Raw genomic sequence first — 14,683 nt, forward strand, 5'->3', positions numbered from 1 at the left:
CTTCTTTCCAACCCACTTCCATCCCATGCCATCTCGAAGATCTGTTCTTACCATAAGCACCTCTCGTGGGCTCATCTTCTGGTCGAAATTGGTCGTTCTTCTCATTCTCTTCGTGATTACACCCAAACTCTAGACTGTCTCGATACCCCCCTAGGTGACCTCTCTTGTTGGACAATCTCGTTGAACGGCCGGCTATATACGTTTATCTGTAAGACCTGTAGACGAACGAAGCATGCACCATCAACCCATTGCACGGAGTTCATCTGCGAATACTTTACCTGTCTCAGAAGACATGCGCTCTCCACCCTCTAGTAACGGCGATAACTCGCGCCCAGCAAAGAGGAGGAAGATGGCAGAGCCCGAGGGGCGTAAGAAAGAGTGCCTAGACCTCTCAAGGTCTAATGTAGAAGAAGACAAGCTACTATAGTTGCAGCGCTTGCTAAGCGTTCTATACAAGAAGTAAAAGATTATAGTTATAGCAGGTGCAGGCATCTCGGTTTCTGCTAGGATTCCCAATTTTCAATCTGCTACGGGCCTGTTTAACAAACTCAAGAAGCAGCACAAGCTTAAGTTCTTAGGCAAAGACCTCTTCGACGCATCTGTGTATTAGGATAACACGTCTACATCGACATTCCAGAACATAGTGCGTACACTTTCTCAGCACGCCAAAGCTGCGGAGCCCACTGCATTTTACTATCTTCTCGCGACCCTAGCCTAGGAAGGGCGCCTGATGCGACTCTATACTCAGAACGTTGACGGCATTGACACTTCCCTGCCCCCCCTAAGTACACAGGTTCCCCTACCTAAGAAAGGACCTTGGCCTAAGACTGTTTAGGTGCACGGTGGTCTAGATTACATAGCGTGCTCTAAATGCTACGCTGTATCAGACTTCGATGCTGAGAAGTTCAATAGACCTAGCCCACCTCCCTGCCCGAGATGTGGGGAGATTGATGAGATCCGTCAGTCGGCACGCAAGCGAAGCCACGGCATTAGTCAGCTGCGTCCTCGCATAGTCCTCTACAACAAACAGAATCCTAATAACAAGTCAATCGATTCTTGCGCAGCCTACAATATGCGCATAAGACTAGACGCCATTATTATGGCTAGCACCACGTTAAAGGTACCTAGTGTGCGACGCATAGCTCGCGAGATGTGCAACATCGTTCGTAACCAAAAGGACGGAGTCACGGTATAGTTGAATAATAACCCTGAGCCGGTGGGCAAAGATCTCGAGGACATATGGGATTTAGTGGTGAAGGGACCTTGTGATCAAGTCGCACGTCACGCCAACATGCGGCGATGGGACGACCTAAACAATGTCAGGGGAAAGCAAAGAGCAGAATTTATCATTGGCAGTCCTCGAAAACCTGGCGTGCTCCGCAATGCAGGCCAACTTACACTCAGTCAACGCCCATGCGTACCTCCACTATCATTCGACAAGGAAAGGCTAGATACGCCCTCGGAGAATGGTACAAAGAGGAAGGCCGATACACAGCCGCACTTGCTTAGCAAGGTCGCAACCAAAGCACCCGCGAGAAAGCCCAAGGGACAGTCAAAGAAGGCGACCAGAGCAAGGAAGAACAACGCGCTCAAAAAGGAAGCCCCCACTATCGATAGTGTCTTCAAGCCTACCAAGCGCGGGTCCAAGATTAATTTCTACAGACCCAGTCCAGCCCGCCTGGTGGACAAGAATGTTGCATTACCACCGTCGAGCTGCGGGCACAAGGTCGTGTGCAGCCCCTACTACGGAGTGATGCGAGTCCAGCCGGGATGAATACACTCTAATGCACCTGCAGTTTCTGCTCTTTGCATCCTGCCTGGCTCTCATCCCACACGATCTATCGTCTCAGCTGATTAGCGGTTATCCAAGATATCTCAGGTTCTGTAAGCGCCTCACATCAATTGGTTAGGAGACACTATTGTCTTCCTATATAAGGTACTGCTGGCAACAATTAGCGCTGTTCGTTCAAGACTATCATGAGGCGAGAGAGGCTTAGTGTGGGACCAAAGATTGATTGCTTGCAGGAATGGGAAACTCCAAATGCATGAGAACGTACCCAAGAGTGACGAGATCAAGAGAAATGCAACGCTGTATGAACCAGTCGACAAACTGGGGAGATCAGCTCCGCCATCATACCCGTCTGCGCAACCCGTTTCTGTGCCCCTTTTTACGTTACTGCAGTGCACTGAACGTCAACACTCTCTCCTTCTGCCGAGTACAGCTTTAGCGCAGTCTGCTTAAGACGTGTAACTAGTCAGAGCAAAACTAAGAGCACACGCTTTACGCGACGGCCAGCATATCTTGTACCTACGTTGTCGGGATGAACAGATCGCCGTGACCCTCTGAGTACCCGTTGCTGATCAGCCTTTTGATCTTTTCTGTGGTGTAGCCTAGACAGCTCTCGACCGCCTCGGGCAGTGTGAGGTGGTTTTGACAGCGCCACACTCCCCTAGCCGAAGGGCATCGCACAACGAGTGCGTGCACGACAGAGCCTGGGAGCCCATGGACTTCGTCAGACGCCTACAACACTTGACGTCATCCATGGAAGAATTCCAGGTGGACGACTACAGGTTGTTCACTCAAAAACGTGCATGGCCCGGCATTCCAGTACCTCTCCAGCACATTGCTGTTTGGAGATGACTTCTTGGTGATGGTGTTAGCGATGCTTTATCTTTGCGCTTATGCTTTGTCTACAGCAATTTTTCGTCGCTTCACAAGATCATTGACTTAGTCAGGTAAGCTGCCTACAAGCTGCTTACAAGCCAAAATTGACACTGACCAAAGCTGTGTCTTTAGTGAAATCAGTAAAACATTTTGTAGCTTGGGATACGGGAAGATTAGATAGCTGTGAAGTGTCCTATCGGAAACACGGTCTCACGGCTTGCCACAACCTGTTCGAACGAATGTCACATTCGGCCAAAGCGGATCACTACAATACCAAGCATTCGGCAATGGTTCTAACAGCTCCACCACCGCTGGCTGTGCCAGACCATATCGATCGGGCAGCAGAAGAAGAACCCAACGCGGTCTGGGCATGGGTACCACGGTCAAGCAGCAGCGTAGACCAAGGCTGGCGTGATATCACGTATGCGCAACTGGCACAGGTCGTGGATTCTCTAGCCTGGTCTCTAGAAGAAACGCTGGGAGTTTCTGACCCCATGGGCCAAACCATCGGCTACATCGGGTGAGTGTGTGCTTCTTCGCGTTCTATGCATCGCTGACACCATAATGGTCCGAATGACCAGCAGTATCTTGTCGTACTAGCCGCAGCACTGAAGGTGGGGTATGTGCCACTGTTCGTATCGCCGCGAAACTCCCCCGAAGGCCAGGAATCGATTCTCAAGGAGACAGAGTGTACACTTTTTTTGAGCACGCCGGACAGACACCGGTGTTTTGGAGACATTCAAAAGGTTGCTCCCAACACGCACATTATTGAAGTGCCACCCTTGCTAGATCTGCTCTACCCGAGCCATGCACCGCCCCACTATGATGGACGACACCGCCGCGACAGGGCAGCCAACAGCCTGATTCTCCACACTTCTGGTTCGACTGGTGAGTGGTATCCCTCAATGAATTGCATTCCACAAGTCGTTAATGAACATGGTAGGCCTTCCCAAGGCCGTTCGTCTGACCGTAGGTGGCCTGAACTCCGTATACGAGCAAGCAAACCTGGGTCGAGAGCAAGGCCGTCAGAGCACCATGAAGCTTTTTCTTGCAGACAAAAGGCCGATGCTCGCTGCCGTGCCCTTCTTCCACGCAATGGGCATCGTGGTAGGGCTGCGATCGCTGATGTGTAGGAGTTCGATCGCCACCCTCCCATCAGGAAGGCTGTGGAACGCCGGTCTAGTCATCGGTGCAATTGCAGCCATTAAACCAGCTACAGGTGTCTTTCCTCCATCGATCCTTGAAGACCTGTCTGGCACAGATGCAGGTTTCCAAGCACTCAGCACACTAGATACGGTCTTCTTCGGCGGTGCGCCTCTGGCTAACGCAAGCGGTGAGAAGCTTTGTCGAGTAACAAAGCTTCAAACCATCATTGGCAGTACCGAAGCTTTACTCATACCCAGTCTCGACACAACAGCACCAGACGAATGGGGCTATTTTCACTGGAGCGATGCCGCCGGTGCGGTCATGGAGTCGGCAGAGAATGAGCTGTACGAGCTCGTTCTCGAACGGAGGGATACCAGATATCAAGCTGTCTTCCACACCCTTCCCGAAGAAGAGAAATGGCTGACCAAAGATCTTTTCCGACAGCATCCCACTAAGCCATCATTATGGAAGTACAGCGGTAGACGAGACAACACCATTGTGCTCAGTAATGGCGAAAAGGTCAATCCTGTGTCGATGGAGAAGTGCATCGAATCCCATGCTTGCGTAAAGGGCGCAATTGTCGTCGGCCAAGGCAAATTCCAGACTGGACTGCTCATCGAGCCGGAGCGAGACGGGGCTGGCATGATAGACTCGGCTACGTTGGTGGAACATATATGGCCGACAGTAGAACAAGCCAACAGGGAAGCACCTGCCCATGCACGCATCTACCAGAATAAGATTGCTGTCACGGAGAGGGAAAAGTCGTTCGAGCGCACGCCCAAGGGCTCGGTCATCCGGCTCCAAACGGTCGCCATGTTTCACAACGAGATCGCCGTGTTGTACAACGACGAGAAGTTTGCTAGGGAGTCCAGTCTAGAGTCTGGCGCCAATGTGGACCTCAGGAGTACAACTATAGAGCCTTTATTTCTAAACTAAGCACAGAGTTCGTAAGAAACTACTACAAAGAAGATAGTTCTTAGAAATAAGAGATCGCCCACAGCCCTACAATAAGCTACCCGGTAGGTCGTCCCACCCTCTCTTTATCTAACTTAGGTAAGGTTTTTTAAGTTATTGTTGTTGGGCCACATAGCTGGGCCGGGAAGCGGGCACACTTTCGCCTGGGGTTTGCCCCAGCTGTCGTACTTAAAGAAGGGCTGGTCGCGGTCGTAGACGCCGGGGATCTTGAACGTGGGCGTGGGCTTTCCGTTATAGCTGCTGGCGACCTCGATATGCGCACACCCAACGTAGAACTCGCGGTGTGTGTACGGCTGGTGCGTGGCCGCCTGCTCGATACGGATGAGGTACTGGCCGGCGGGGATCTCGGCGGGCATCTTGAAGGTGAACTGCTTCATCTTCCAGGTAATCCAGTTGCTATCGGCGGTCGATCCAGCCCGGTGACCCCACTGGGCAACCTTGAACCAGTCGCCGGATCCGTCGTAGTCGCGGACGTCGCTGGGGGCCTTGGACATGTAGATCTGTTAACGCGTAGATGATTAGCTTCCATATTTCGAGATTTCAACCCAGATCTAAGGAAGTCACAATTCTTTCGTTGAACTGTGGAGAGGGTTGCTAGTACCTGAACAGGTCCAGGATGGTAAAGACCGTCGGTGCCGGCGTAGGTTTGGAAGCCGACGGTATCTTGTCCAGCGGTGATCTTGGCAGTCTGGGGCTCGCGCATATGGTTCGAAGCCCCCTTGTTGCAACGAAGATCATTGCTCTTGAGGAAGGCGCCGTCCTCCCACGAGGGGTTTAGGAAGTTGTCATGCTTGCGCGCATACTGCCACTCGGGCGTCACGTTGCCGTTGATGACAAAATGTGGGAAAAAGTAGTGCGCAACGGTAGCCGAAGGCAGGAGGGCCATGAGGGCAAGGGCCGAGAGGTTCTTCATTTTGAATCCGGTTACACGAATCCTGTGAATGCCTGTGATTGTTGAGCAAAGGGATGGAGGGAAATGGATTGTGGTGTTCTACGAAATATTTGTTGGTATAGATACCCGTAAGAGGCTCTTATAGTTTTGGCGAACCTGTTGAGTGAGCTTGAAAAACGACAGATTGGATAGCAAACACTATGGATTCACCTTTGACTGCTTCTTTCTCATAGGGCAAGATGCAATATCGCACAGTCTAGTCGCAATCTATCTAGGTCAGCGTTTACTTCAAGTCAGTCCTCTGGAATCAATTATCCAAACAACGAAACCGATTTACCGTATCAGGCCACCAATCTAACGTATAGTCAAGCTAATTTAGATAGATCGTAGAGTTCATAATCCCCAAGAAACCACATCCCCATGTCTCAAACCACAATGCAGTGCGCCCTTTCCCAAAATCCCCGCACCCTAAACGAAGACGGGACGGGATAGATCCGCCAGATCTCAGACATTTTATCGTAGTACAGTGGGAGCCACTAACTACGCATGTCCGTGGAAAGTACTAGTTGCCGAGAAACGGATCGTACAACGTTAGACATTGGAGCTGCGATCTTAGTGGTGGACAAAGAGAAGGAAGTCCCAGGCGAAGATTCGAAGCAACATAGAGCGGAGCGGCGAGATGCCGTTCAACCCCAAAATTAAATAACGCCATCGTTGTTGGTTTAGCCTCGACCTAGGGAAGCTGCTACACTTTCTAGGGATATCGCTAGTTGGGCCGGAAGAGTGTCCACTTGTTCCGACAACTAGTTTTATCCGATTCGATCAGATTTGTCAGTCTCTATAAGTTTAATGTTTACCTGCTTGCTATCGCTGTTGATATTGCAAGCTTTCTACATTATTTGTCTTCAAAATTTTAATAACCATAGTTCAACAAGAGGAGTTTTCATTACAATGAAACACCAGTATAGCGCAATTTGGTTCCGGGGAAAAACCTTCAGTAGCCAGAGCAAAATCCGATTCGATATCGTGCTGCAGCGGCACTAAAGCTGTAATGCTAATGGTCTGCCGTAGAGGCGTTCAAGGAGGGGTAACGTATATAACAAGCGAGCTGCGAATACCCTAAGCCGCCTAAGCGCTAACCTCCCAACTGATGTTTCGACTTACACTCCACAGATAGAGAGGTTGTGGTGTTAGTGTTAACATTCTTAAGTCTTATGTACTTAGGTATCTCATGCTTTAACGCTATAATTCTCTTAAAATCTGTGAGTTATATCGTCTTCCTCTGTAAGATGACGGCAGAAATCAACGCGGAAGCAGCACGCTGGCTCACCTAGGATAAGTCCAAAGAAGGCAAGACTGTTAGTAACCATAGCCGCCGTCTTGTTAGCCTATTGCGCCAGAAACGCTCCCATTTTAGGCACTACTGTTTCCCACGAAAGTGTCTCTATAGTCTATCGCCATTATGCCCCCAACATAGTGTCGCCACATAGCCGTCACTTAACGATATTAACCCAGCACGATTATCCCTCGAATAACAAAGTTCCAATCAACATAACGTCTCTATTATATGCTTCTACGTACTTACCATATATGTACCTTGTATTAATAACAACCCTCTCTCCTAGCACCTTGGCTATTCCGCGCAACCCCACCACGCCTTACCAAGATCGGTGAGCCAAGCTCCTAACTCCCCCAGAATGAATAAGTTTGCTGAAGGTACTAAAGCCGAAAGAGCATTGTGATTATCGAGGCCCAAATGCCTACAAACTAAATGAGGACTTGTTCCAACTTCCAAAACCCGTTAAGACTACCATGTCGTCAAGGGCCTCCAAGCGCGTATTTTCCTCGATTGGAACGAAGCGAGCCAATCACCGGCTCCCGAAGCAAAGATGCCATTGCCGGCGTCCAAACCAATAGTGCCGGATAGCAGCTATGTAGGGATATTATTGGCCCAAAATACGGGAAATTTCTGGTTTCCAGACCTATCAATGTCGGCCGGTTGATGTAGAATCGAAACGTATCTCATGTGGGAGGCGGAAGTGTATATCGGTTATTGCACTGATTAGCAATGTAGCACAGTGACTCAACCACAAACAGCAGTGCATAGCGCAGTAGGTGTGCTACATTGCTGATTAGTGCAATAACCAACGTACGCTTCCGCCTCCTGCATAGGCTATTCGTCCAGGCGCAGCTTGCCGCGCAGTCCGTGCTATAATGCGCCCGGATATTTTCCGATCCATCAATAGCTTCGCCGTTAGCATAAAAAGGTACTATGGATGAATGCGATTAGTTAGGGATCGACGCTAGTCCCAAACCACGTAGATCAAAGGGTGGCACCACACTAGACTGTAAGGGGAGAGAATCAGCACCTGATTCTCGCTGCATGCACGCGTCTTCGGGTCAGGGTGCACGATTACCCGACTAGGAAGAATCAGGGCCTGATACCATGGCGCATAATATCCTAGGAAGAGGGCGATTATAGGACGCCCGAGAGAACGGCTGTTGTTTGACGTCTGTCCAGGCCACCTCCCCATCGCAGCTTATCCTGGCTATCATTCCAACAAATGTACTTATCGCGTTGCGCGTTCGTTATATCCAACAAATGTAACTTTGGCTCACGTCCAAACCGCAAAGAGGATGTGCAGCGAAGGATAGCGTCGTAGCTCTAGCCGAAAGCGGACTACTTTCCGTTCACAACCCCGCATTCGGCAGCAGAACCCCGAGTAACTGATAACAGCGTATCATTGCATGGGCCGCTAGGAATGTTGATATAAGCTCAGTAAAGCGCTTGGCTTCACAAGCTTCTGCATCTTCTGCTTTCACGTTGTTGGTTGAACTCGGTGCAAACACCTTAAATGCCGAACATGGCCACCGCCACGAGAAGCCTCGACGAACCGAGCGCTAGTATGGCACCGAAGCTTTCGATCAACGCAGAAGAAGTCCGCGAAATCGTCGAACTCGAGCATGCGCTCACCTTTCGGGAGGCCCTGTCTCTCTATCCCAAGGCAATTGGATGGTCGTTCTACTTCAGCCTGGGTGTGATCATGCTATGTACGATGAAGTCGCCAACGTCTGAAATGTTTCTTACAATCGAGTAGCATTTGATCCTCAGCTTCTCGGCAACTTGTACGCAGTACCTGCTTTTCAAAAAGATTTCGGCTATGCTTTCGGGGACGGGTACATCATCTCCGCCGCATGGCAGACGGGACTCGGAATGGGCAACCCAATCGGCCAAGTCGTCGGTGCATTGGCCGCAGGTTATCCGTTGGAATGGTACGGGCGGAAAAGAACATTCAATGCATGCGTTATCGCTGTCGCGGGCCTGGTATTCATCCAGTTCTTCGCACGCTCACTTCAAGTTCTTCTCGCTGGAGAGCTTCTTGCTGGACTAGTGCTGGGCACTTTTGTTGTTATCGCACCTGTCTACGCATCTGAAGTATCACCCTTGGCCATGCGAAGTGTCTCGACCTCTTACGTCAATCTATGTTTTGTCACCGGCCAATTGCTTGGAAACGGCGTAGCCGCTGCGACCCAGCATCTTCAGTCCCACTGGGCGTATTCAATTCCGTTCGCAACGCAATGGTTCTGGGTTTTAGTGATTCTCCCAGGAATGTTCTTTGCTCCGGAAAGTCCATGGTGGCTGGTGCGTCAGAATCGCCTCGAGGACGCCGAGAACTCTCTTCGACGGCTCACTAGCGACAAGGTCAACGTCAAGGCTGTGCTCGCACAAATCATGGAAACGGACAGACTGGAGACAGATATGGAAGCGGGTAGTACCTATGCCGACGTGTTCAAGAAGGTCAATTGGCGCCGAACGGAGATTGCGATCGGGGTGTATTCTACCCAGGTCCTATGTGGTGTGTATCTCATCAACTACGGAACGTATTTCTTCACCCTCGCTGGTCTTGAGACCGCGCAAGCGTTCAATATGGGTATTGGGTTCATGGCTATTGGTTGGGTCAGTGTACTTCTGTCATGGTACTTGATGCAAAAGTTCGGGAGAAGAACGCTGTTCAGCGTTGGCCTCACAATTTTGATGGTCCTCATGTTTCTTGTGGGTATACTTGACCTTGTACCTACAACAGGAGCGACATGGGCGAAGTCTTCATTGTAAGTGTGCATTGTTCTGACGTTGAACCTCGTGCTAATTTTCTAGGCTCCTGGTGTGGAATTCTGTGTATAACTGGAGCGTCGGACCCGTGGCTTTTGCCATTTTCTGTGAAGTCAGCGCGACGAGGGTACGCTCGAAGACTGTCGCCGTCGCAACCGCTGTTCAGGCTCTTTTCGGGATCATCATGACTGTCGCAATTCCGTACTTGATCAACCCAGACGCAGCCAATTTGGGTGGCAAGCTTGGGTTCTTCTTCGGTGCGCTCAGCATCCCGTGTCTGATATGGTGTTATTTCCGTGTTCCTGAAATGAAAGGCAGAACTTACGAAGAGTTGGATGTCATGTTTGAACGAAACGTACCCACGAAAGCATTCAGAAATCATGTCATAGAGTAGGAATTCCTGATGAGAGATATGGAGTGTCGCAATGGCTGCTTCTTTGGCCAGGAGTATGCTCTTGAATGAATACGTGCATGAGGAAGAGAGTGTGGGAGCACAAAGATCTAATTTGCTATTGGACAAAGAAGAGGATATTGCTTTGTATACCTCGATCACATCAACGGCCATGTTTATGCTCCACGTTCAACCTTTTCAAGATTTCGCCCCCAATTCTTCACATTCGAATTCGCCAACCAACCTCCTCCTCCAAAAACACCGTCGCTTAGACGCATGTAAGATCGGCGGTAGCCTCGTCGAAGGTGCAGCGATCGGTGTGCTCGAATGCAAGCTTTGGTTGTGTTGTTAGTCGAAGTTTTCACGAGCTTCCGTGTGTAGCTGGAACTTACGTTGATGAATCCACCGTCGCCTTCAGTGAAGAACTGGTTGGGAGCGGCAATGTACATGCACTCGTAGTCGGTGTTAAGAAGTCCAAGGGCGAACTTGACAGAGTTCTGACCGTCAATGTTGGCGGGATCAGCAACCGAGAAGCCCTGATTGTAGCAGGCGGCGGCTTGGAAGCGTGCAGGGTCGGGGTTGTTAGCCATCATCTCTTTGGTGGTTTGCTGGGTGAAGGCTTCGCGAGCGGCATCGAAGTTCTGGACGTCACCAATGAACTTGGCAGTGGCGTCGACGGCCTTGGTGACGACAGCGCTGACCGCTGCGGTACCAGCCGCGACGAGAATGGTAGCGAGAACTGGCTCGCGCTTGCTGAGGCTGTTCTCACGGATCTCAAGAGTGGCAGCGCTGGCAGGGACGGCAGCGCCGTTGACGATAGCAGAGCAGCCGGCAAGAGCGGCGACGATGGTGGTGAAAGAAGGCATGTTGAGTGTTGAAAAGTCACAGACTCGAGGTAACAGAAGCGAAGTGTAGAGTGTTGAGAAGAAGAAGCGAAGAAGTGAAGGCGATTGGAGTTGAATGGATGATGGATATGTATACGACTGGACCTCGCCTTTTGTACATTTCCAATCTTTCACCTTGATCTGAGTGCTGTCACCGTTTTCTCGCACCATATCGCGAAGCCGAGCTCTCAGTCGGTCCGAGGACGTCGTGACCCCTAGTGTACCCTGCACGTCACATCTTCAAAACCTCTCCCCAGGTGCATTCCCTTGGCAGAACAGACATCTCAAGGTATTCAATTATGCAAACTGAAGCGACGAGATGAAGGGATGAGTCGCTGGGAACGATCTCGTGACTTGTTAGTGCCCGTTTCATGGGTACTGCCGATGTCACCATGGCTTTCAGCCTCAGTCTAAGCCTGGGAGTCATGACCACGCCCGTAACGAGGTAAAAGTGCCCGCGGCTGTCATTCTACCCGCAGTGGCGTCTTGTCAAAGGTACCAATCGTGAATCGAAGCTTCGGTATGCGCCTCTTTTTGGATTTCTTGGCATGGTCCATCTGTAGGACCGACTCGATTTTGTAACATACGTAGGGCCGACTTACCTAGTGTTACAAATGGTTTCAGCCAGGCAGCGGTCAGGCGCAGCACAACATTTTAGCCAATAATGACTACGGACACTGACAGAACACTGTGAGATGCATCACTGCGAGAAAGTCGCAGTCGTCTTGGCGAGCCTTCTAATACTTGCGACTCACGTTAGTGCAAGGATTATCGGTAGGGGAACCCGAGAAGACCTGATTATTGCACCTATTAAGGACACGTCCTTTCTCAAGATCGGATCTCGGCAAGGTGCCAACCCTTTGTGCAATACACCGAGTTCTGCAAGCTGCAGACTTGGCTAATGCTATCGAGCTGCATTGAACACCATCAGAACACCACTATCACCGCGCAGCTAACGCAGCGCCGCCCCGGCGAAACTCCACCCGTTGAAGCATGAAAGCGCTATTTTGGCTATCTTCTTTGCACTCTGGGCAACTTCGCAGTCGCCCCGGGTTTCTCACATTGTCCTGCTAGACAGTCATTCGGTTTTGCTCAGCGCTGGTCCCATTTAGTAGCGATCCTGTGACGGGCGTCTTTTAGGCCTTTTGAGAAACACATGCTGCACCTTACCTAGAGATTTGCGACGGAGTCTCGTGTGAAGCTTCTACATGGACCTCAGACTGTCCGATACAGCACGGCGAAATTAGGCTACTCAATATCAATGTATGTCTCTCGCATCCACCACAAAGCTCGTGATTGTCTACACTGCCAAATTGCATCAGCCTTTGCGGTTCTCGCGCATAAGCCGAAGCGCATGCATCGTGAACCAAGAGTCTTGAATGATGGAGAAGACATCAAGGAATTCTAAAACAAACTCGACTCAGCGCTAGAGCTGTCTGTGAAGTCGGCTTGGAGAAAGCTTGTACGTGTGAGCCTACCTCCAAGCTTTTAAGCCCAGACCGGCGGATTGCAACAATGTTGCCTGTGGCTGCGACTACAAGCTTCCAGGACGGTTTCGAGGGCAGCGGCTCGGATGATGAACACAACATCCTCCGCCCAGGTGGCGACATCAGAGGATACGGCAGCATCAAGACTATCGTTCCAGGACACGACGCGGCTACAGCTGGTTGTTTCGCTGCTAGTACACGTATCCACGTGCTCACGCGTTGAGTCGCGGGACAGGAGCCCCCCAAGATCGTGACGACTGGCCTCACTATTGCCTTCCCTACCAGACACGACGTTGCTTCAGCATCTGTCAACGCCTTTCTCTGGGCGACGGGCATCGTTCCGCGCATCGCGCCAGTTGCGCAACGGCGGACGCATCTTTGCATCAAGAGGTGCATGGCCTGGATGCCCTAAACGAGAACCACATTCCCCCGACACTCGCTGAAGACCTGGAGCGCACGCTCGAAGACAGCCCGCCATATCAAGTCCAACGTCCAGCTCGCACTCAAGACGTCGTCCTTCCCTAGCCCAGCGCAGGTGCTGCTGACAGAACAACTTCATCCCCCCATTCGAGACCCAAGCCTCAAGCAACCGCAGCCGCTGCTCCCCGAGTCGCACGCACGCTCGCAGTGCTTACACCACAACCCCAAGACAACGAAGACAGCCACCCTTATGGGCGTCCGCGCAGCTTCTGGGACAGTTTACACTATATCTTTTCCCCAGGTGGCGATATCATAGGCGTCGTGGACCCGGGCCCTTGCTCGCCCGCCGCGCAGATGAACTACGTCCAGCGCGGCAACGCCATGCGCGACTTTCTCTGCAATTCGACGCGACGGCCCGAAGCCATACCCACGGCGCCGCAACACCGCGCTCAAGCGACTCACGAACGGCTGGCATCGCTCCGGAAGTTTCCTTCTCCGCAACTCACCCGGCGTTGAAACGCGCTGCATCGACCACTGCCGCCGTTATCACGTCATCCTCCCTCTAGCAACATCACCTGGCTCAACGCGCGCAAAGCCCTAGTCCCCTCCTCCACAAAGGCAAGCCAACGCGCATCTTCTCCCCGCATCTTGTTCGACCCCACAAACCATATCCGATGTTCCAGCAGCGGGCATCGCAAGCGTGGACAACGGCCTAGTCTCCGCTCCTCAGCCTTATACGCGTGCTTCGGTTCCCGTCGGCGTCAGTCTTGGCGTAGGCGACGTTCAATTTCGTGATTGTATGGCTACGAGGTGCAATACATTGTGATCAGCGGAATCAAGGCCCGTTGAAGGAGCGCACGGCGGAGAAGCGAAGGGACACGATGCGCAATCGCGTTGCGAGCAGGTGTGATGTCGAGCCGATTAGTGATGGCGCCTTGGGGACGCATGTCATGTCAGGCCCACTGGGGCTTCGCACGCTGCCGAGCACGCTACCACACGTCTTACCTAACGACAACAGCTGCCCCAGATTGAGGCTCTGCGCTACCATCCGTACCTTGCAAATTTTACCTAACGACAATGCCTTTCCCCAGACTGCCGCTCCGCGTCCTCCGAACTCTTTACATAACAGCAAATCTGCCCCAGATCGCGTCCGCAGCATTGGGTCAGCCCAGGTGTCAGCTGTGCTTCCGGCGTGCTTCAACTTGCTTCCAGAAGCCGTGCTCACCGGAGTTGATTGCGTAGCTGCCTGTCCTTTGGCTCGGGAAGGTAGACGAGTGCGGAGGAGGCCCGTTCTCCACGTGCATCCTTCCCGAGTATTCCTCCGATATCCTCATATCGAGCGCATATGCTCGGACATATATCTCCATGTTGCGCAATTCTCTCCGCATCTCGTATGCCCATCGCAAATAATTCCTGGCGCTTGAGACCACCATGTAACCACTTACAGCATTGCGGCACATTATACCATATACTGTACCAGCACACAACCATCTCGGGGTTGTTTGCGATTTGATGCCATCGTGTAGCGATACTGGGTCGCATGACAGCGCTTGGGATCTGGATCTTCGAACTACACCTGTAGCGTGTGTGTGTACCATTGCAACTTGTCAATTGATGCGCCATTTCCACGCAACTCCGACCTCCTCTATATGCGCATGCTATCTCTGCTATCTCTTCGCGTGCCCACGTATATCATCGATATTGACACAATT

At 51.5% G+C, this 14,683-nt stretch overlaps 6 protein-coding genes across 6 annotated transcripts; 4 read left to right on the forward strand and 2 right to left on the reverse strand.

The window, feature by feature from the left end:
* Positions 1-292: 292 nt before the first annotated feature.
* BKA58DRAFT_439476 (uncharacterized protein) lies at positions 293-610 on the forward strand (the record flags this gene model as incomplete). Its single annotated transcript, XM_046173692.1, has 2 exons — positions 293-368; positions 489-610. 2 exons carry the CDS (start codon positions 293-295, stop codon positions 608-610), a joined length of 198 nt encoding a protein of 65 aa, XP_046024766.1.
* A 681-nt stretch (positions 611-1,291) lies between these two features.
* Positions 1,292-1,774, forward strand: BKA58DRAFT_439477 (uncharacterized protein; the record flags this gene model as incomplete). Its single annotated transcript, XM_046173693.1, has 1 exon — positions 1,292-1,774. One exon carries the CDS (start codon positions 1,292-1,294, stop codon positions 1,772-1,774), a length of 483 nt encoding a protein of 160 aa, XP_046024767.1.
* Positions 1,775-3,231: 1,457 nt separating this feature from the next.
* On the forward strand, positions 3,232-4,747 carry BKA58DRAFT_314736 (uncharacterized protein; the record flags this gene model as incomplete). Its single annotated transcript, XM_046167489.1, has 2 exons — positions 3,232-3,553; positions 3,609-4,747. Coding segments are annotated over 2 exons (1,461 nt in total), but the record flags the coding sequence as incomplete, so codon positions are not given.
* A 113-nt stretch (positions 4,748-4,860) lies between these two features.
* Positions 4,861-5,743, reverse strand: BKA58DRAFT_457101 (fungal cellulose binding domain-containing protein; the record flags this gene model as incomplete). The annotated part of the gene is made up of 2 exons (XM_046174621.1): positions 5,388-5,743; positions 4,861-5,286 (listed from the first exon to the last, which is right to left on the reverse strand). Exons 1-2 carry the CDS (start codon positions 5,697-5,699, stop codon positions 4,861-4,863), a joined length of 738 nt encoding a protein of 245 aa, XP_046024769.1. The 5' UTR covers positions 5,700-5,743.
* A 2,799-nt stretch (positions 5,744-8,542) lies between these two features.
* On the forward strand, positions 8,543-10,183 carry BKA58DRAFT_439481 (maltose permease; the record flags this gene model as incomplete). The annotated part of the gene is made up of 3 exons (XM_046173694.1): positions 8,543-8,729; positions 8,777-9,788; positions 9,835-10,183. The coding sequence occupies 3 exons, from the start codon at positions 8,543-8,545 to the stop codon at positions 10,181-10,183; spliced, it is 1,548 nt and encodes a 515-aa protein (XP_046024770.1).
* Positions 10,184-10,448: 265 nt separating this feature from the next.
* On the reverse strand, positions 10,449-11,046 carry BKA58DRAFT_315078 (uncharacterized protein; the record flags this gene model as incomplete). Its single annotated transcript, XM_046167505.1, has 2 exons — positions 10,449-10,514; positions 10,573-11,046. The coding sequence occupies 2 exons, from the start codon at positions 11,044-11,046 to the stop codon at positions 10,449-10,451; spliced, it is 540 nt and encodes a 179-aa protein (XP_046024771.1).
* Positions 11,047-14,683: the final 3,637 nt, after the last annotated feature.

This window comes from Alternaria rosae (genome assembly GCF_020736505.1).
Source record: "Alternaria rosae strain MPI-PUGE-AT-0040 chromosome Unknown BKA58scaffold_5, whole genome shotgun sequence".
Taxonomy (NCBI): domain Eukaryota; kingdom Fungi; phylum Ascomycota; class Dothideomycetes; order Pleosporales; family Pleosporaceae; genus Alternaria; species Alternaria rosae.